Raw genomic sequence first — 18,077 nt, 5'->3', positions numbered from 1 at the left:
TGCTTTTTGTGTGAAAACTATAATTTTTACAGAACATCCATTGACCTTTATTGGATTTGACAAAATCTGTATTATTAAAAGTAACCAAATCTGAGTTTATGTTGAATCTGACAAGTTCTACAGTCTCTAGAAGATTATGAAGGAAATGTCAGCGGAGGAAGAAACAGAATAACCACATGCAAGATGCTCCTGTCCAGTGGGGAATTAGACCTGCAGGGGAAGTCAGATGTGCAGCACACAGAAAGGGCAAGTTGCTCACTTGGCTGGAACGGCCTTCCTTCAGTAGGAAGAAGTGGAAAGACGGCAGGAATTCAAAGGCATATGCAGAATGGCTTCTGTTTCAAAATGGTAATAAAAATTTTTGAAGTCATGGCACTAGGGTATCTTTGAGGAAAAGAATACCTTAAGCAGAGTAGGCTCGTTGCATAATTCTCAGGTACTACATGTGGATTTTCAAGTAATGAAGACTTAATGATCTCACTTTAACAGTGGCTATCTGTTCTTCTTCTCCCCCTCTGGGGCTGGATCTGATTCACCATCACAGGGACATTTTTCCACACAGTTTCTAGGAAACCACCCTCTTACTCTTGAAGTACCTGAGGGAGAAAGCGATGGCACAGTGACACAGACGGCAGGACCAGGTGACATTAAGTCCTACTGCTTCCAGTGAGGATTAGTTAAGACTTCCTGCTGTCCCCTCAGTAGCTCTCAGACACAGGCCAGGGCAAGGTTTCCAAATGGTCCTACCAAGCTAGGAAATGGGAAGACTCTAGCTCCTATCCCATCAACTAGGACCGGTGCTAGTGTGGTCTGGACAGTGCCTAACTGGATCTGCGGTCACTAACTATATGGTGATTGTTCTGGCACACCATCACAGTACACTCCAAGGATGACCCTCCTAACGCCTCTCTGCATTTCCCTCTCAGGCCTTTCCTTGTTTTCTTCTTTTTTTGGAGAGAGCTCTGCTATGTAGTTCGGGTTCTGCTGGGAACCTATGATCTTCTGAACACTAGGTCACAGCCATCTGCTCCCTGGCTATGAATTTCTATACCAGAATCACCTAAGCTGTCTTATGGGGTAAACTATGATTAATCCTAAGTATTTTCTTTAAGAACATCTCAGGTTGATCTTTAAAATTTAAACCTTAGCTTTAAAAGGAATTTCCCCTTAAAGGGGTTGTGAATATGACTTGGGGTGGGGTAGGGGATGGGTGAGAGTGGAGGGGAAGGGAAGCTGGATGTATGTAATGTATTTCCTGACTCTACAGTTCCCTACAGTCTCGACCTATCTGCAGCTTGGGCTGTGAGCGAGCTGCTTTTGCATATTAGTTCCATGCTTCAGTTTTCACCGATAGCCAAAAGACGGTTCCTGCCTAGAACATCCATCAGAATTTATTTGATTAATTTTAAAAATCAGCATACAGAGTAATGAGTTTTCTCATAACGGTTCTTCCATCCCGCCCTCATCTTCTTTCTAATCCCCTTCCTAATAACCCGTTTGTTTTCATGTCATAGGTCTGTATCCAAATACCTCTTTTAAAAACTGTTTTATCCTTTCTTGTTTAAACATACCCAAACCACCAGCTAGAATCGACATATGAAAACAGGTTGTAGTGTTTGTCTGAGCCTCATAATGAAATTCAGTTGCATCCATTTTCTTGGAAATAGCATTTAACATTTCTTTATAGATGAATAAAAATTCCACTGTGTGTATGTAATGTATTTCCTCTACCCATTCATCTACTGGTGACTATCTATCTCAGCTGTTTTTTCCTTAGCTACTGTGCATACTTCAGGAATAAATCATTGTGTGCAAGTGTCCCTGTGGTAGGACTGAAGAGTCATTTAAATATATCCTCTGGATTGGCACAGCCTGAGTAATACGGAAGTTCTAGCTGTAGTTTGAGAATCCTCCACATTGTTTGCAGGGGACTGTAGCAGTCTACCATCCCAACAGCAGTGAGCAGGGGCTCCCTGTGCCCAGCACATTTCTTGTAGTTTGTTCTCCTTGCTGGCAGCTGTTTACTTTCTGTGTTTGAATATGACCTGCCAGGTGCTCCTGGCTTTTATGGTTACTGACAAGAGTCTGACACTGTTGACTGAGTTCTTCTCTGACCAAGACTATCTGGGTTCTACATGCATCTCATGTCTGGGTGTCCATTTCTTCCTCTCAAGTTTCTGAAACTTTCTAATTTCATTGACTAAACTGCCTCTGAAATCAGACTCTCTCCTAATTTTAGTCTCTTTTCTTAGGTTTAGTTTCCTGAATGCATTTCAGAGGTTTTGGAAGTTTCCGTCCTGCTGTTTTGTTTTTATGTCTGAGAGTATCACTGCCTTGAGCCCTACGTCCACAACCATGCTCTGCCTGGTCCTGCCGACGCCTGCTTTCTTTCTTTCCACTGATTTTGTTTTTTTTTTTTTTTTTTGGATTGCCTTTCACTTGCAGCATTTCTGTTTGTTTCTTTGTCAGTGTCTTAGTTACTTACTGAATTTTTCCTGCACTTTTAAATTTCTTGCCAAGTGACTGACATCTCCTTACTAATGTTTCCATCAAGGTTCTGAACTGGTTTCCTTGCTGCCCTCACCTGCTCTCCAGTCTTTACTGGACAGTGATCCTTCTAGAATGCAGGACTCCGAAGGCTTTCCCCACCGTGATTTTAGCTATCTCCATAGCTTTCATTTCTGGGACTGAGAAGCTGTGAATTTGGGTAGGTTTCCTCCAGCTGTGGTCTGAGGCTTGCACATTTCTGTGCTCTATGTATCTGTTGAGATGAGTGTGTCCTTTGCCGCTTCCTCTCCCTCTGCTCATTTCTCCTAGTTTCGTTTGATGTGAGTTTTCCTGGCTAGTGTCTTCACTTCAGTAACATGGAAAGACAGCATTGCTGTCATCTGCACATGCAGACTTCAACTGTGCCCCTTACGGGGCCTGAGGCAGCAGCACAGGATTCTGAATGGGGAAAATGTAACTTGTCGTTTTTTAGGTTAAGTGCGGCAGTAAGTAGGGAAACAAGAGGGAATGGGCAGGAAGGCGAGGATGAGCAAAGCAGGAATCAAAGTGCTTGCTTTAGAGGGAAGAGAAGTCAGACATCGAGGAGGAAGGAAACATCAGGCAAGACCCTGCTGAGAGACATAGCCCAACAATGAAGCACAGAAGCTGAGATCAAACTAAAGAGAAAATAGTGAAAATAGGTAAGGTGGAAACAAGGCATTGGCCAACAGTTCTTCCTAGCTGTCTTTTGTAGCAGTCTGCAGGTAGGGCTGCTAGTCTCAAATTTCAAAAAAATTCAGTGATCTCTTCATGATGAGAGGCATTTCTGTGGAAAAGCTCACTTCCTGTTGGAATTCCCAGGTCTTAGACCACTCCCCTGTGCTCCACGTCAAACACAACTTTGGTTTTTGAAGCTTTTTTTTTTTTTTTTTCCCAGTGCAAGGCTTTCTGTGATGAGGTTCCAAGCAATTGTGGATTTCTTTTTCTTGACAGACATGCCTGCCAGAAGACATGTGGCTCACAATGCAGTGGCAGAGCTCGCCTCTCCCTTAGGAACTCTGGGTGCCCATGAAGAATTGCAGCTTCTCAGTTTATAAGCCATACCTCTGTCTCCGCAGTCTGATATACTCTAGGGCTCTCTCTCTCTCCACAGACTGCATGTCCCACAGCCTGGTCATTCCTCTCACAGTACCCATGTCCAGAAGGGAATAGCACCGTCATGGAAGCTGCTGGCCAGGCCCCGCATGCACAGCACCATGCAGTCAGATGCTGGCCTGAACCTGACCTTAGCCTTCCTCCAGATATTTCTCTTCTAGGAAGAGAGTCTGATGTTTTTATCTTGACCTTGTCTTTGACTGGGTTGTGTCCAGGTGGCTTCTAATCTGCCATATTATACACAGATGCCTATGGGAACTGTGTAAGTATCTGTTATATAGTCAAGTAAAGACTTAGATGATAGCTATCATCAAAACCTGATAGATGTAAGAGCTGCAGAGACATATGTAAGATATGCATCCTTGTATGTCTACACAGTCCCTAATACATTTTACATGTGACTATGCATGATACTTTAAACATACCCTTCCACTTCCATACCTTCTATGAAGGAATCATCAAGAATTTTGTCTCCATACAACCAGTATCTGAAATATTTAAAAGGTTAAATTAAATATTTTTGAAGTTAATGCCACTTTTCCTATTGAACAGATGGGACAGCCCCATCTCTTACCGCAGTCCTCTTGTTGCTAAGATGAACTCTCCTTTCTGCAGCCGGATCCGAGGCTCCTCAGTGCAGGGGCTTGTAAAGAAGGTTCTCACTCCTCTATTCAAAGGGCAGCAGGCACCATTGTAGTCTTCTATGACTTTATAGCGAACCTGCCGTCAGTGGTCAGAAAAATAAGCTCAGTAGTTACCATATCTGAGTTCTTTCAAGCTTGAATAAAAAAATTAAGTTTAGCTGGGCGTGGTGGCGCTCGCCTTTAATCCCAGCACTCGGGAGGCAGAGGCAGGTGGATTTCTGAGTTCGAGGCCAGCCTGGTCTACAAAGTGAGTTCCAGGACAGCCAGGGCTACACAGGGAAACCCTGTCTCGAAAAACCAAAAAAAAAAAAAACCCCAAAAAAAAAAAAACAAAACCAAAAAAAAAATTAAGTTTAGATCCAAACTATCCAGTGATAAGACATCTTTCCCCCCAATTTCTCATCAGGGAAGGATATTTCTTGTTTTCAGGCTTCTCTGATCCACCATTTCAAGCACACATCTGCTACGAATATGATCTGTGTTCGGGAGAACTTTCTGTAACGATGGAAGTCTCTGCATGTCTCATTCTGGTCTTAAATGGGTTGCTAACTAGACACCTGCGGCTACAGGGTGCTTAGTGTGGCCAGTATAAACAGGACCTTAATTTTTATTGTATTTATTTTTTAATTAAGACCCCCTTAGGGCACAGATGGCATCATCACTAGCTAACAGTGTGGTTATAAATGTGGTTTCATCAGCTGACTAAAGGTATTTTTCTAGGTCAGCAGTATACACTGACTAAATGACTTAGGAACTTCTAGCTTAAAGCATTTCAAAGAAAACAAGTCAACAGTATCAGCTGGGCGTGGCGCCACAATTCTCAGCTGGGCGTGGCGCCACAATTCTCAGCTGGGCGTGGCGCCACAATTCTCAGCTGGGCGTGGCGCCACGTGTCTCTGCTCCCAGCACTTTGATTCAGAGGCAGAGGAAGGTGAGTCTCTGAGTTTGAGACCATCATGGATACAAAGTGAGACAGTCTGAAAAAAAGTGAATTGCATTGTATTTCAACAAATATAAAGGAAACAATGATCCCTGGCGCCCACATGGTAGGAGATGCCCACAACACTCCCTGTGCTGCACATGCATGCACAATAAATAATAAATGTGAGAGAAAGGAAGATTATTTAATAAAAGCCACTGTTTCAAGCTATGCCGAAACGCAGTGCCCAACTAGAGAAAACAGGAATCAGTGCCATTGCAAATAAGCTACTTACACTTCTGACTCTCTTGTCCGCTTTTTGCTTCAACTGTTCTATCTGTTTGGAAGACATAGAAGGAGAGAGAGTAAGTATCCTGTGTCAGGACTGAACAGGCTCTCCCCTTCCATCAGAGTGTTTAAGGTATCCCGAGCCCCAGCTTCTGGCACTGGTTAGTTGAGCCACAGTTTGGGATGGAGCCTTCTCAGAATCTGATCTCTGAAGTCTTCACCTCTGTGCACTCTTGGGGTGCTCACAAGGGATCAGAGCTAGGGATGCACAGTGATTCTCTAATGGACAAACTAGAAAACTCATTCATTATTAATGAGTCTCCCCTTTAGTCAGAACCTACTAATAGAATTGTATTAGACACATCGGGGGAAATACCGGCTTGCACCCGGCCTGCAGGAACAACTGAGGGGCAGACATGAGTGCTGAGGTCGAGCAAGGTGTTCATGCACGACAGAGGTAGTTAAAGGTCAGATTTTTTTTTTTGGGACTTCATGACAGCAGTCTAGACCGTTCAGGAAAGAGCTTAATAAAGGAGATGCTAAGAATCCCTATGGATATTACACTCATTTTGACATATGGAAAACTCAAGCACTACATACAATATGACTACAAACTCTCGGGAACTAGTGGGAGTTAACAAGGTAACCACAACGGAGAGAGAGGAAGGCCTTTGCGATGGAACTACTCACTGTAAGGCTGTACTGGTCACAGCCCTCTCGTATTGGCCACTCAAGTCCATCTCCTTCAGGGACTCCCGACCATGTAAACACCTGTTTAAAGTTCTTCCACTTACTTCCCATATCATAAGGAAAAATGAAGACTTCATCCAGTTGGTAATACTGAATGCGATCTTTAGCCTGCGGAACACAAAGGGGTAAAGTGGCAGCTGCTTCTACCTGCATGGCTTTTGCTAATACATTATTGAGAATACCAACTTTTGAAATCTGTATTACTCATAAAAATACTTTGTTATTGCTGGGCTAATAGGAGTGTTGTCAGAGAATATAATTTTATCACAGTAGAGGGATTTAACTGAGAATACTAACCTTGTTTGTGATATCCCAGAGCACCTGACAGCGTATATCTTAGGAACAAGCATTCCAAAGGTTTATAAAAGACTTAGCTAACTGTATCCTGTGCAGAAAGCCCTCAATGCTTATGGTTGCTTCACAGCACAGGAGAGTATAGGTAAGAAGGGAGGCTGTTAATAGACTCAGGAGAAGGTATGGCTTATAGAGCCAATGGCCAGGAAGTTAATAGGGAGGCACTATTTTACAATGAACATTTTGCAAACTTTGTGAAGGAGTTTCATGTGTTTTGTTTCATCACACACACACACACACACACACACACACACACACACACACACACACACACACACACACACTGTATCTTCAATTATAGGTCATATTCCAATGGCACAGCTTATATTCTAGGCATTTAAATGGATAGTTCTCTCTGGACATTAACTTTGAATTTCTTAAATTCTACTGCCATCTAGTGGTACAAACATGCATTATTTAATTTGAAAGCAAGTTCAACATTAGTGTCTGGTAATCTTAAATATTTTTGGAGAATTTTATTTCCTTATTTGAAGTTCTGTCTGTGATAAAGTGCTAGTTTTAATAATTTCTAGATTAACATGGTCTTATACAGGGCCATGATCTTTAGCAAAACAAAACAAGCAAAGAAAAACCTCTAATGTCAGCATATTTATTATGCTTACCAGAAATGGTATTATGAAATATGTTTATTAAGGGACAGAATTTTATGCAAAAATTTCTTGTAGTTATTTCTAAAGTAATATGTGTGTTACCTATTTATTAAAAGAACTGTTAAACTTCAACATGGTGTGCCCCACTCGCAAGGCTGCGATGGGTGCACTCTGCACAGGCCCAGCGCAGGGCTGCTGTTTGCTACTGATGTGATTCTCAGGTTGACCATCACTATACACGTCCATATTTGGCGTGGGGTGAGTAGACACCGGGAAACCCTCACTGCCTATAGTCTGGGGTGATTACTTCCTGGACATTAGCTCACTCTACTGGGCAAATTTCCTGCAGATCGACATGAAGATAAACGTTCTTGAGATAATGCCTTTTAGATGAATTCATGACTTTATGAATTTACTAATTTAAGTAGTTTTAGGAAGATGGCCTGATTTAAATACATTTGCTAAGTTAGGGTAGTTGACAGTTTAAAGTTAGAATCAAGAAGAGGGTGTGACTGCAAGATCCGAATGAGGCAGAGAAAGGAGTGCAGTGAGCATGTGCATTGTAGTAGCAAGAAAAATAGGCTCGGGACAAGTTAATGACTAAAGAAAACATTTCTTCTAGGTTGGTCCTGAGTTCCATGATCAGTGATCTAGGGGTGTGGTAACAGGTTTCCTATGTGCACCATGAAAAGAAGGTTATGAGTAAGAGTAAAGTTCTATTATAAGAACAGATTAATCAGGTTAGCTGATCAAGACTTCAAAAATAAGGTGTAAGACAAATGACCTGTTCCTTAGTAAATATAGAGCACCACCTGTCTTCAGCCAAGCATAGGGAAAAGCTTGCTACTATAGACTTGCCTTGTCTAAACAATGTTAATTAATGACAAAAGAATTATTGCTGTGGGGTTGTAAGGAACTTGTGGAGAGAAACACAGATACTTGTGGCTATGAGGTCATTTCCTTCTTACGTAGGAAACTTTGTCCTTGGGGATGTAAATTGACTGAAGGGAAAGCTAGAGCTGCTGGGGGCTTGCTCCAGCCAGCAACCGTGTGTGTGTGTGTGTGTGTGTGTGTGTGTGTGTGTGTGTTTATGTTATGTCCAATGCTTGGAGCCAGTTTGTTGGAGTGAATGTGTGAATGTATGTGTCTGTCTGCCTGTCTGTCTGTCCATCTGTATGAAGTTGCTAGAGCCTGCTTTTGCGTCATCCACTGTGTGGGTGTCTATAATTTTCCCCTTTTCTCTAATCATTGGCTGCCCCTCCCCCATCTGAACTGCCAGCTGCTTCCAGCACTGACTCCTGTCAGTCGCTTCACCATTCTGTCTTCCTCAGATTGTGGTGTCAAGGTTGCTCTTCAACAATACAAATTTACTGAATTTTATACATCCACCTTCACCTGAATAATAGAGAGTAATTCCCCCCTCCCTGCCCCTCCTTTTTTTTTTTTTTTTATAAATGAAGATTCAGGTGCTAGAAGTACTGCTTAGCGCTAAAGCATATGCTTGGCTAAATGATCAGACTCTTCAAGATGGATTGAATATCAAAAATCAAAACATAAGCTACTTTATATGAAAAAAAAAAAAGGTAAAGATGGCAGTAGTTTACAAAAATCATGAAGACATGTGTTTGCCTAGAGCAGCACTCAATAAATATTATCAATACCACACACTAAAATCGAACACAGGCACACGGCATTCTTATGGGAAAGGCAGCAAATAGTACTTAGCCAAGCTCAGACAGTAAATAAGGTTCCTTGGAAGAAATAATACCTGAACTTCATCTTGAGGGGCAAAAATAAATAAATAAATATATAAATAAATAAATTCAGGAAAGAAATTAAGGTAGAGGAAAAACATGGAAAAGATGTAGACGTATAAATGTGTAAGCTCTGAGAGTGAGATGGGGCAGTGGGGAGAGAGGCTGGTGAAGGAAACAGGGACATTGTGAATAGGGGCCATTGTAAACGGGCACTGTAAATGGGGACACAGTAAACAGCAGCCTCATAATGCATGAGCTATGGAAGCTGAACTGTACCCAGGGTTCAGCAAGGACACACTTTTCATAATGGTCCTGACAGTTGCAATGTGGGTAAACTACCAGGAGCCGAGAAGGCAGTGACACAACACTGTGTAAGTTGTCACACTGTGTGCAGATGCAACTTCTGTGTTCACAGACTCCACCAATAGATCTATGACCAAGATATCTATGACCCCAGAACAGTGGAGGTTGAGGCAGGGCTGGGCTGGAGGGAAACCACAGCTCAAAAATACAATAAACAAATGCTGCATGTCCACAGAACATGTACATATTTTTTCTTATCTTTATTCCCTAAACAACAAGTATTGACTACTTAGATCATGCACGAGGCAGGGTTCTCGAGAGGAGCAGAGCTGGACTATGAGGTGGCTGTGGTTTCAAAGGGAAAGTCAGAATAGCACTGTGACAGGTAAACAACTGAAGGTGTCTGCGTCCAGATGAAGGAACGTCAGGCTTTCAAGTGAAAATGAGAATTATGGAAAACTTATATTCAATTTTATGATTCTGACAGCTTACTCAGATTCGAAGAGACTCCCATTTTAATATAAAAGTTATATATGTTGCTTATAAGTAATTAAATATAAATGCTATGAATTTAAATATAAAAGAATACAAAAAGGTAACTGACAGAGATGTTCCCTGTTGGCCTGGGGTAAGGCTCAGTGACAGACCTGCTAAGCAAACATGAGATTCTGAGTCTCAGCTACAGCCCTGGGATGTGTGGGAGGCAATCACTTGTCAAGTTTTAATGTAAAATCAATACCTATTATAGTCTAAAATGTCCAGACTTTCCCACTTACTTATGTGTATGAAGCTGGTCTTTCCACATAAATGTCAACCAAAGTAATAAGTCTCAACAGATTGAATGCAGAAGTAGGTGTGACATTCTAACTGTCTTCTGTTAAATCAGATTAAAAGAGATTTGAAAATCTATAAAATGAGGACACTTGTCCTATTTAGCTATCAAAAATAATTATTTTTTACAAAATGTTACCTTAGCATAATGGATTGTCCTTAATTTTTTTTATTTTACAGTTTTTTTCACTTAGGAAATATGGCAACTGTGAGCACAGCATATACACAAGCTCATTAATGAACTTGGCACTTGGGGGAATATAAATAAAACGACTCAGAGTACAGGGTTTGGGAACTGCTGCTCTAAGTTAAAGTGCACAGACTGGATTGGGTGTGGAGGACTAAACGTGTCCTAAGATGCCAGACTTCCGCTCTACTATTGTTTTGCCCATGCAAACACCAACCACACCTGGCCCTGCTTGGCTTTCAAGAATAGATAAACCAAAGAATTTTGACAAGGTGGCTGCCACAGGCCTGAATTGACATCTCCATGTCTCTGGCTCTCTGCTGTGGTGGAGGAAGGCCCCATGCTCTCCTTGCTCACTTTGCATGTGACATGCCAGTGACTCAGGGTCACATCCCAGCATCAGTAAGTTAGCGAGTCAGAACTTTATATTGAAGGAACAATTTTTAAATTTACCTTTTCTTCAATCCATGATTCAATAGAAGTTTTGTTTCTGAGAATGATTTTTATCTAGAAATGAAATGATAGTGAAGTTTTACAATGTTACTTTGGTTTACTTCAGATCATTATCATCCTAACTTCAAGACAGCTTTTCTGTTCTACCTCACAGATGAAGCCACCAAAGATGGCAGAGGCTAAGCAGCAGTCAGTGTGCAGCCCCTCTTAACTAATGCACTACAGTGCCTCTATGCCAAACTCACCGTGCCCAACCGAAGCACAGCTGAGTCCCAGTGACACAGAAAGGAGTAACTCTGGTTACGCCTGCCTTACTTTCTTGGCTATGACTAAGTCCATGTATGAAAAATGGTACATCAAGATCTTAATTTCTTTAAAATTAATGTCCTTAATTATAAGAATTAGGAAAAAAATCCAATCTAAGTATATTCCCTCAGGAGCTCATTTTCATTAATATTCATATGAGCACACAAATGAGTGACCACAGGTGAGTCACTTACCCTTTTCAACAGACACTCATTATCTGTAAGGAAGAGGACAGCACCCTTCTGTCAAGCCCTTTTGGGGTGATTTGAAGATCATGTAGGGTGAGAGCACCTTTCTCAACTATAAAGACTTCAATCAGGGTGTATGTCTTTATACAGTGGCTACAAGTTCTGGCAAATTTACTTCAAAATTATCTGCTGTATATAGGTGGTAAACTAACTGCCTATAGCTAAGCAAAAGTACTCTCTCCCTCATACTCAATCTTTACATCCAGGTTTACCTCTTTCTTTGCAATCAGGTCCAATAACATGGCAACTTTCAGACGGAGGTGGGTAAGAACTTTACCTGTATGAAAAACAGCATCCCAACAGCTATGGTTGTTCCCAAAGCTAATCCCAAGGCAAACAAGGTGGCAGCAAATGCAGCCAATCCGAAGGGAACAATTGGAGGTGGATCTCTCCTGGCTGCACTCATGTCAATCTTGACTGTGTTCCACCCAAAGGAGAGCTGCAAGCAGTAACAATGCATGTGTGAGACTTGTGTTGAGACTTACAACAATCAGAGCTAGCGAGATGACTCAGTGGATCATGCACTTGTTGTATAAGTATGGAGACTGAGTTTGGCTCTCCAGCACTCACATCAATGTTCCAAGGGTATAGTGGCTCTCCTACCCTTCCAGAGTCTGGAAGGCCAACATAGAGAATTCCCAGGGAAAGGTGGCTAGCCACTCTGAGATAAGATCTTATAGTAATCTTACAATAAATCTTATCTCCACTAAGTTCAATGGAGAGATTCTGCCTCAATGGAAAAACTAGGGAGCCATTAAGAAAGATTCCTGATACCAGCCCTGGACTTCCACATCCATTCACTCACCCCTTCCCACATGCACCCACACATGTGAACATGCATGCACACAGGCACACTACCCATGGAAAATAACTTCAACAAAAAACTAACCCACCAAGACTAAAACCATAAAAATCATGATTTGTTGCCAAGGCAACAGCAGTCTTCAATGAACACTTGGCTCTTACTGACATGCCCAGTGTCTTTTTCTTTTTGAAGTATGAGGAATCAAACCTAGGGCCTCTCACACACTGGACCAGAGATCTAACACTGAGCTGTAGACATCTACAGCTCCACCATTTGTTATTCAATTTAGGTTTGGTCATTTCCTCAGAAGAGTCAGTTTGACTCAGCAAACAGGAATAGTCATAAACAACAAGGGGACACTTTCCTCCACTGTCTCCTTGCTACTGTAAATTTACAGTATTCTCCACAGCAACAGATACAGCATGTTCCATAAGCAGTGTTCAAGAGCTGGCAAAAGGCTGGTTAAATAGGCCCTGCAGGTGTGTACTGCCTGGCCTGTATCACGTTCTAAAACAGTGGCTCTTAACCAGTGGGTTTTGAACCCTTTGGAGGTCACATATCAGATATCCTACAAATGAGATATTTACATAAAAAATTTATAAAAGTAGCAAAATTATAATTTACGACGTAGCAACAAAGTAATTTTATGGTTGTGGGTCCACAAAACATAGAAACATAGAACTTAGTTGTTAGCATTAAATCTAGAGAGCTCAGATAAAAAGTGAGATTCCTAAGCACTGGAATATTAGCACTGCCATGCTAGGACTGACTGAAAACTACAAACTGGCTGAAAACATATGGATCGACCCCTCTGTGAAGGACATGTACTGTCCAGTGTTTTGTACACCTCCTGGGCCTGAGCCCCTCTTTTACTTTTTTTATGTGTACGACCTTTGAACTTTATCTCATGCTTAGTGTCCAAAAGTTGACTCAAAAGTGTTTCTGGTTTGATGTGTTATTTTTACGAGTGTGCTCACTCCGTGGACCAAATGAGGAAAGGAATGTCAATCTGCTACAGACACTGAATGGAACTAGCTGGAAAGTACCAGTGTCTCTTTCTTCTGGTTCTTTCTGCTCTCTAGACTTACCACAACCACTAAGTGAGAAATGTAATAAACCATGGATAAGGGAAATCAATTAGCATAAATTTCAACCAGAGCATAAAAGGTGAGTTTTCAGAATAAAATAATCTGTCCTTATTTTCAAGATTAAGGGCTTTTTAAAACTGATAGACAGACAGCAAGCAAAGCTCCTGTACAAGTTAAGTCCCAACAGTGTTATCTCCAAAGGGACCCTGTCAATGACCTTGATAAGGTCACTCCATGAGCAGAAATGGGAGTGTGCCATGGTCTCACCCACCCGATTATAAAGCTGTGTGTACATTGTCATCACGAAGATGAAAGCAGCATGCGTGCAGCCCAGAGGGGCCAACAGGAGGAAGAGCGTGAACGAGGCGTGGTTCTGGTGACCACAGCAGTTGTTGATCCAGGGGCAGTGGTGGTCCATCTTCATTACACACCTATTAAGAAATATGTGGATGAAGCAGAAAACAGAAAATCTGGTCCACTTTGGTTCTAGTTTTCAAAAGATCAAGCAAATAGGAATCCGATACGTGTAGGAGCCACAGGGGAATTAATTCTCATAAAGTAGTCACATCTTTATGACCTTTTGAGGTTATAGATGGTGACTTCTTTAAAATTCTAAATAGCGTAAGAGTAAGCTGACATTACAACAGCTTCCAAAGCAAACAAGTCTGCTGCAAATAAAATTTGCATAAAGAAGCGGGGCAGCTCCACAAGTCTCAGTAGAAAGGAGGAAGCGCTTGGCTGTCAGTCCTCAGGCTCAGCAGACTGACATAGAGTCCACACACGTCTCCAGAGAATCATAAAGCTCTCCAATCACAACTGCAACTTCTCTCCTTTCTCACAGTACACGTCAGAACCGGAGTCTCTGGCCCACAGCAGCCTCAGCACGTGAGGTGGTATGGGAGGCGGCCTCACAGTAGGCACTGCTGTGTCTCTGCTAGAGAAAAAGGTCCTACCAACAAACCAGACTGTAGTTTAGATTTTCTAAATGTCATATTAATCGACAGGTGTTGCTGATAGCTAGGTCCTGGCATATTTTGCATTTTTATAGTGATTCAGTCTTCCTCCCATTGAAATCTTGGTAACATGTATGAATGAATCTGAGAAAAACCAGTCTAATTCAGACTCAAAATAATTCTGAAGCTAGTCAACATCACAATCAATGAACTCAATTAATCCTGACACAGCAAAGGAGAAAAACTAAAATGATAACTTTTAATTTGCTTTTGTGGGGCAAGAAGCAAAAGGTCTGTTTTTCTAGAAAAAAAAAAATCTCTTCCTTCTACTAAAAGAATGAAATTATTTATGTTGATATTTAAATGCAAACCGATCTTCCAGACAAGTATTTGATAATATCTCTGACAAGGTGAATGCCTTGCTGTGCTGGTTAGTTTTTGTTAACTTGACCCAAACCTACACATACTGGGAGGAGGGGTTCCCAAGAGGAATGCCTCCATCAGACCGGACTGTGGGAATTATCTAGGCATCATTTCTTGGCTGTCGATCGACATGGAAGGGGCCCAGCCCACCGAGGGCAATAGCAGTTACAACTAGGTAGGCCTGGGCTGCCTTAAAAAAAAAAAAAAAAGGTAGCTGAATAAGCAAGGAAGAGCAAGTCACTAGACAGCACTCCTCAGTTTCTGGTTCAAGCTCTTGCCTTGGCTTTCCTTGACAATGACTGTAACCTGAAGCCAAATAAACTCTTTCCTCTCCCAACATGGCTTTGGTCGGTGTTTCATCCCAGCAACAGAGAAGTAAAGTAGGACAGTTTTAGGGAACAGAAATGGATTCTACTGTCACAAAAGGAAATACAACAAAAAGAGGAGAAACCAAGTGGATCAGGCCCAGTAAACAGAAAAGTCACGCACCTGTTACACTTTCTGCAATGATGTGAGCGTGGCGCCTTGTACGCTTGGCAGACTTTACAATACTGGAGATACATGCTATCCTGAGACTTTTCCTTGATAGAAAAGGAGGCATGTCAGTTACTTGATCCTAAACGGTAGCAAGTTGGGCTTTATGAAGGAAGGCCCTAGAGTGCTTTATATTTCTGTTATGGATGAAGGGGAAGGGAGCCATTAACTTGCATTTTCAATGCCTGCATTTGCGCTAATATATTTTAAGTGATAAACTGTAAGGACGGCTTCATTCTACAGATTTCTCAGAGATTATTTTTCTTTTCTTCTCTACACAACCCGAATCCAGTGTCAACTGGTTCTACGAAAGGAGACTTAGGTCCTCTCACTCTTAGTGGGAGCTGCTTTAGATAACCTGACCAGGACTCCACAGTGAAGTAAGAGGTGACACTTTCTGAAATTTCCCCCTCCTACAATTACTGCCCTTGTCACCTTTTCTCTTTGGGTCATTTCAGGAACTCCCTAACTGGTCGTTTTCTCTCATTTAAATCTCTGTATTATCAAAATATTGTTCCTATACTGCCCTCTGCCAGGGCTTTGCCTAAAACATCTAGACATCCCTGTGGTACAAAACAGCTCCCATGGATTCTGAGCTAGTTGCCCCCCCTCCCCCCCCCAGTTTTTTTGTTTGTGGGTTTTTTTTTTTTTTTTTTTTTTTATTTTGCAGTTACACAAGGCTCTTCAGTTTCTGGATATGTTTTCCAACATGTTCTCAGCCTGAGGCGCTGTCCTCCCTTTCTTCTTCTCTGGAAACTTGCTATATTGACCAGGTGAGCCTAGCTCACAAGATGACATGTCCCTGCCTCCTCAGTGTGGAGATTAACGTACGGACTACCACATACATCCTTTAAACACCACCACCACCAAAGCCCCAAAGAACAAGTCTTCAGTTGCTTTGGAAATAGCTAACACAGATCCTTATTTTCAAATAGACACAAGTTCCACGCATAAGTAGTCTTTGGTCACTGGAGTGTCACCAGTGTCACCTAGGACAGAGGCTGATTAGGTAAAAAGCAAAACGTTATCATAATGGCAAACTAAACATAAAACATTATGCAAAGGTCATTGTCAAATGGATCTTTTTCTTACCGGTTTCCACCCCCGAGGGACGAAGCCAGGACCAGCAAACATGGCATTGAAGTAATTATAAAGAATCATGACGGTCCAATTTATCAACATGATGAAGTTCACGCTTCCTCCAGTTGTATGTAAGGGCCAATACCACAAGACAGAGTCAATCATGGCCATTGTGGAACATATTGCTATAACACCCAGGGCTATGATGGGACCCCAATGACACAGTCTCCTTAAGTCTTGAAGATTTTCAAACTTGATCACTGAGCAGAATATGCCCATCTTGGTGAAGAATGACTCCTTTCTTCTAAAGAACTAGAGATCTCCTTTTCCTGTGCACACATTTCTGTGTGCAACAAGTCCATGTGTGTGCCTGAGCTGTCATGCCTTTGGCTGAAGGGTCACTGAGGTGGGGTATGTCATTTTCACTTGTGGCCTCCAGAACTCTGTATCTCACAGAAGAATCTAGGTTGGTTTGAAACACAGCCTAAAGAAAACAAGATAGGAAAAACTCCGTTTAGAAAGTCCATATGCCATTTATTTAATATTTAACTCCAAGAAGCACTTGAATCAGCACCTCGAAAGCACACTAGTGTGGAGTTCACCTCTTATCGAGAACAAAAATAATTACTTTGGACCTATCCAGAATACAGTCCGAACTTGAAGTGCACGGAAAACCGGACACATTAAAGTTTTCCTCCTCTGTTCAAAGTGCCAGAAAAGGATCGACTACTCCTAGCTTAGTGGATCGTTAGAGAGAACAAAGACTTAGGGAGCTGAGAAGCAGGGTCTTATCTAATTATCACTTATCTAATTCTCCCTAGAACAGAAACTGGCTTAGAGAGACTGTGATTATATCGACCGACCAAGGTCACAAGTAACAGCTAAGTCCAGAATAGAAGCCAAGGCACCAAACTTCTTTTTTTAGGACGTTCTAAACTGCCTCCCAAAGAGTTGTGAATTAACCGTGACATGCTCTACGCATATAATACTTTGTGTATTAATAACTGGGCACTTGTTCTCCCAAGCGCCAACATTAGCAATCGATCGGGGTTAAAGGTACAGGAAGAGGGATGGGATTAAAACAAGAAGGCCGCATGTGTGTGTGCGAAAAATCCCAACTGAAGCAGTGCAGGAGAACGAGCACAGAGCAGATTTAAGGGGGAAAAAAAAATTAATTCCCTCCGGGGCCGAGGGAGGGAGAGGGGAAGAAGGCACGCACGGGGAATAGTTGTAGACCTGAGTTCTGAATGGAGTGAAATGAGCCGGGAAAAGACCTATGACACATGGGTATGACATATGCGTAACGGATTCCCACGGAGCAGATGCGCCAGCCCGGTCGGTGCCTGCCTCAGTTTCCCGCCCATGTAGTGGTGCGGGATGCTTTGGGATCTTCACTCACGGGACAAACGTCTTATTAAGCGAGGGCTGGACTCGATATTTTGGAGATGCTGGCCCGACTAGGTCGAGGCGAAGACCGCCTCACAAGCGGGTTGCACCCCCTGCGGTGACTCCCACCTCAGTCTGGTCTCCGGTGCCCGCTCCACGGCCATCTCATTTCCGGGACGGCCGGGGCTCAGCGGAACAGATTTTCTCCTTCTTAGAGCTCTGTCATGAGCGCTTCAGTCCTGAGCAAGCCGAATGCGAACCCTGACGGCGAGACCTGCGCGAGGAACTCGGACCCGCGCGTCTCTGGTTCACGCGGCCGCCGTGAGCCTCCCGCTCGGGTCCTCGGCGCAAGCTCCGCCACAGCCACTTCCGGTAGGTGCGCAGTGTCAATCTTCCCTCGGAAAGCCCGCGCCTGCAACTTTGGGGCGCTCCAGCCGTTTCTCTGGAGCTGCAGTGTGGGGGACGTGTATTCTGTGATACCCGAGAGCATGTGGGCTTTCGTAGTCTTTTTTTTT

At 42.6% G+C, this 18,077-nt stretch overlaps 1 protein-coding gene across 2 annotated transcripts; it reads right to left on the bottom strand.

Moving 5' to 3' along the window:
* On the bottom strand, nucleotides 1–17,921 carry Zdhhc6 (zDHHC palmitoyltransferase 6). Of its 2 annotated transcripts, XM_021151456.3 has the most exons (11): nucleotides 17,692–17,921; nucleotides 16,189–16,660; nucleotides 15,052–15,143; nucleotides 13,458–13,617; nucleotides 11,571–11,732; nucleotides 10,740–10,793; nucleotides 6,184–6,351; nucleotides 5,501–5,542; nucleotides 4,217–4,362; nucleotides 4,084–4,130; nucleotides 1–596 (listed from the first exon to the last, which is right to left on the bottom strand). In XM_021151456.3, the coding sequence occupies exons 2-11, from the start codon at nucleotides 16,453–16,455 to the stop codon at nucleotides 493–495; spliced, it is 1,242 nt and encodes a 413-aa protein (XP_021007115.1). In that variant the 5' UTR covers nucleotides 16,456–16,660; nucleotides 17,692–17,921; the 3' UTR covers nucleotides 1–492. The 2 variants fall into 2 exon arrangements, with proteins under 2 accessions (XP_021007115.1, XP_021007116.1); XM_021151457.3 differs by lacking the exon at nucleotides 17,692–17,921 and having other exon boundaries at nucleotides 13,458–13,527; nucleotides 15,054–15,143; nucleotides 16,189–16,658.
* Nucleotides 17,922–18,077: the final 156 nt, after the last annotated feature.

This window comes from Mus caroli, unplaced genomic scaffold (genome assembly GCF_978045245.1).
Source record: "Mus caroli unplaced genomic scaffold, Mus_caroli_1 scaffold_20, whole genome shotgun sequence".
Lineage (NCBI taxonomy): Eukaryota > Metazoa > Chordata > Mammalia > Rodentia > Muridae > Mus > Mus caroli.
Note: the sequence above shows the minus strand (reverse complement) of the source record. Positions and strands in the feature narration are given on the sequence as shown.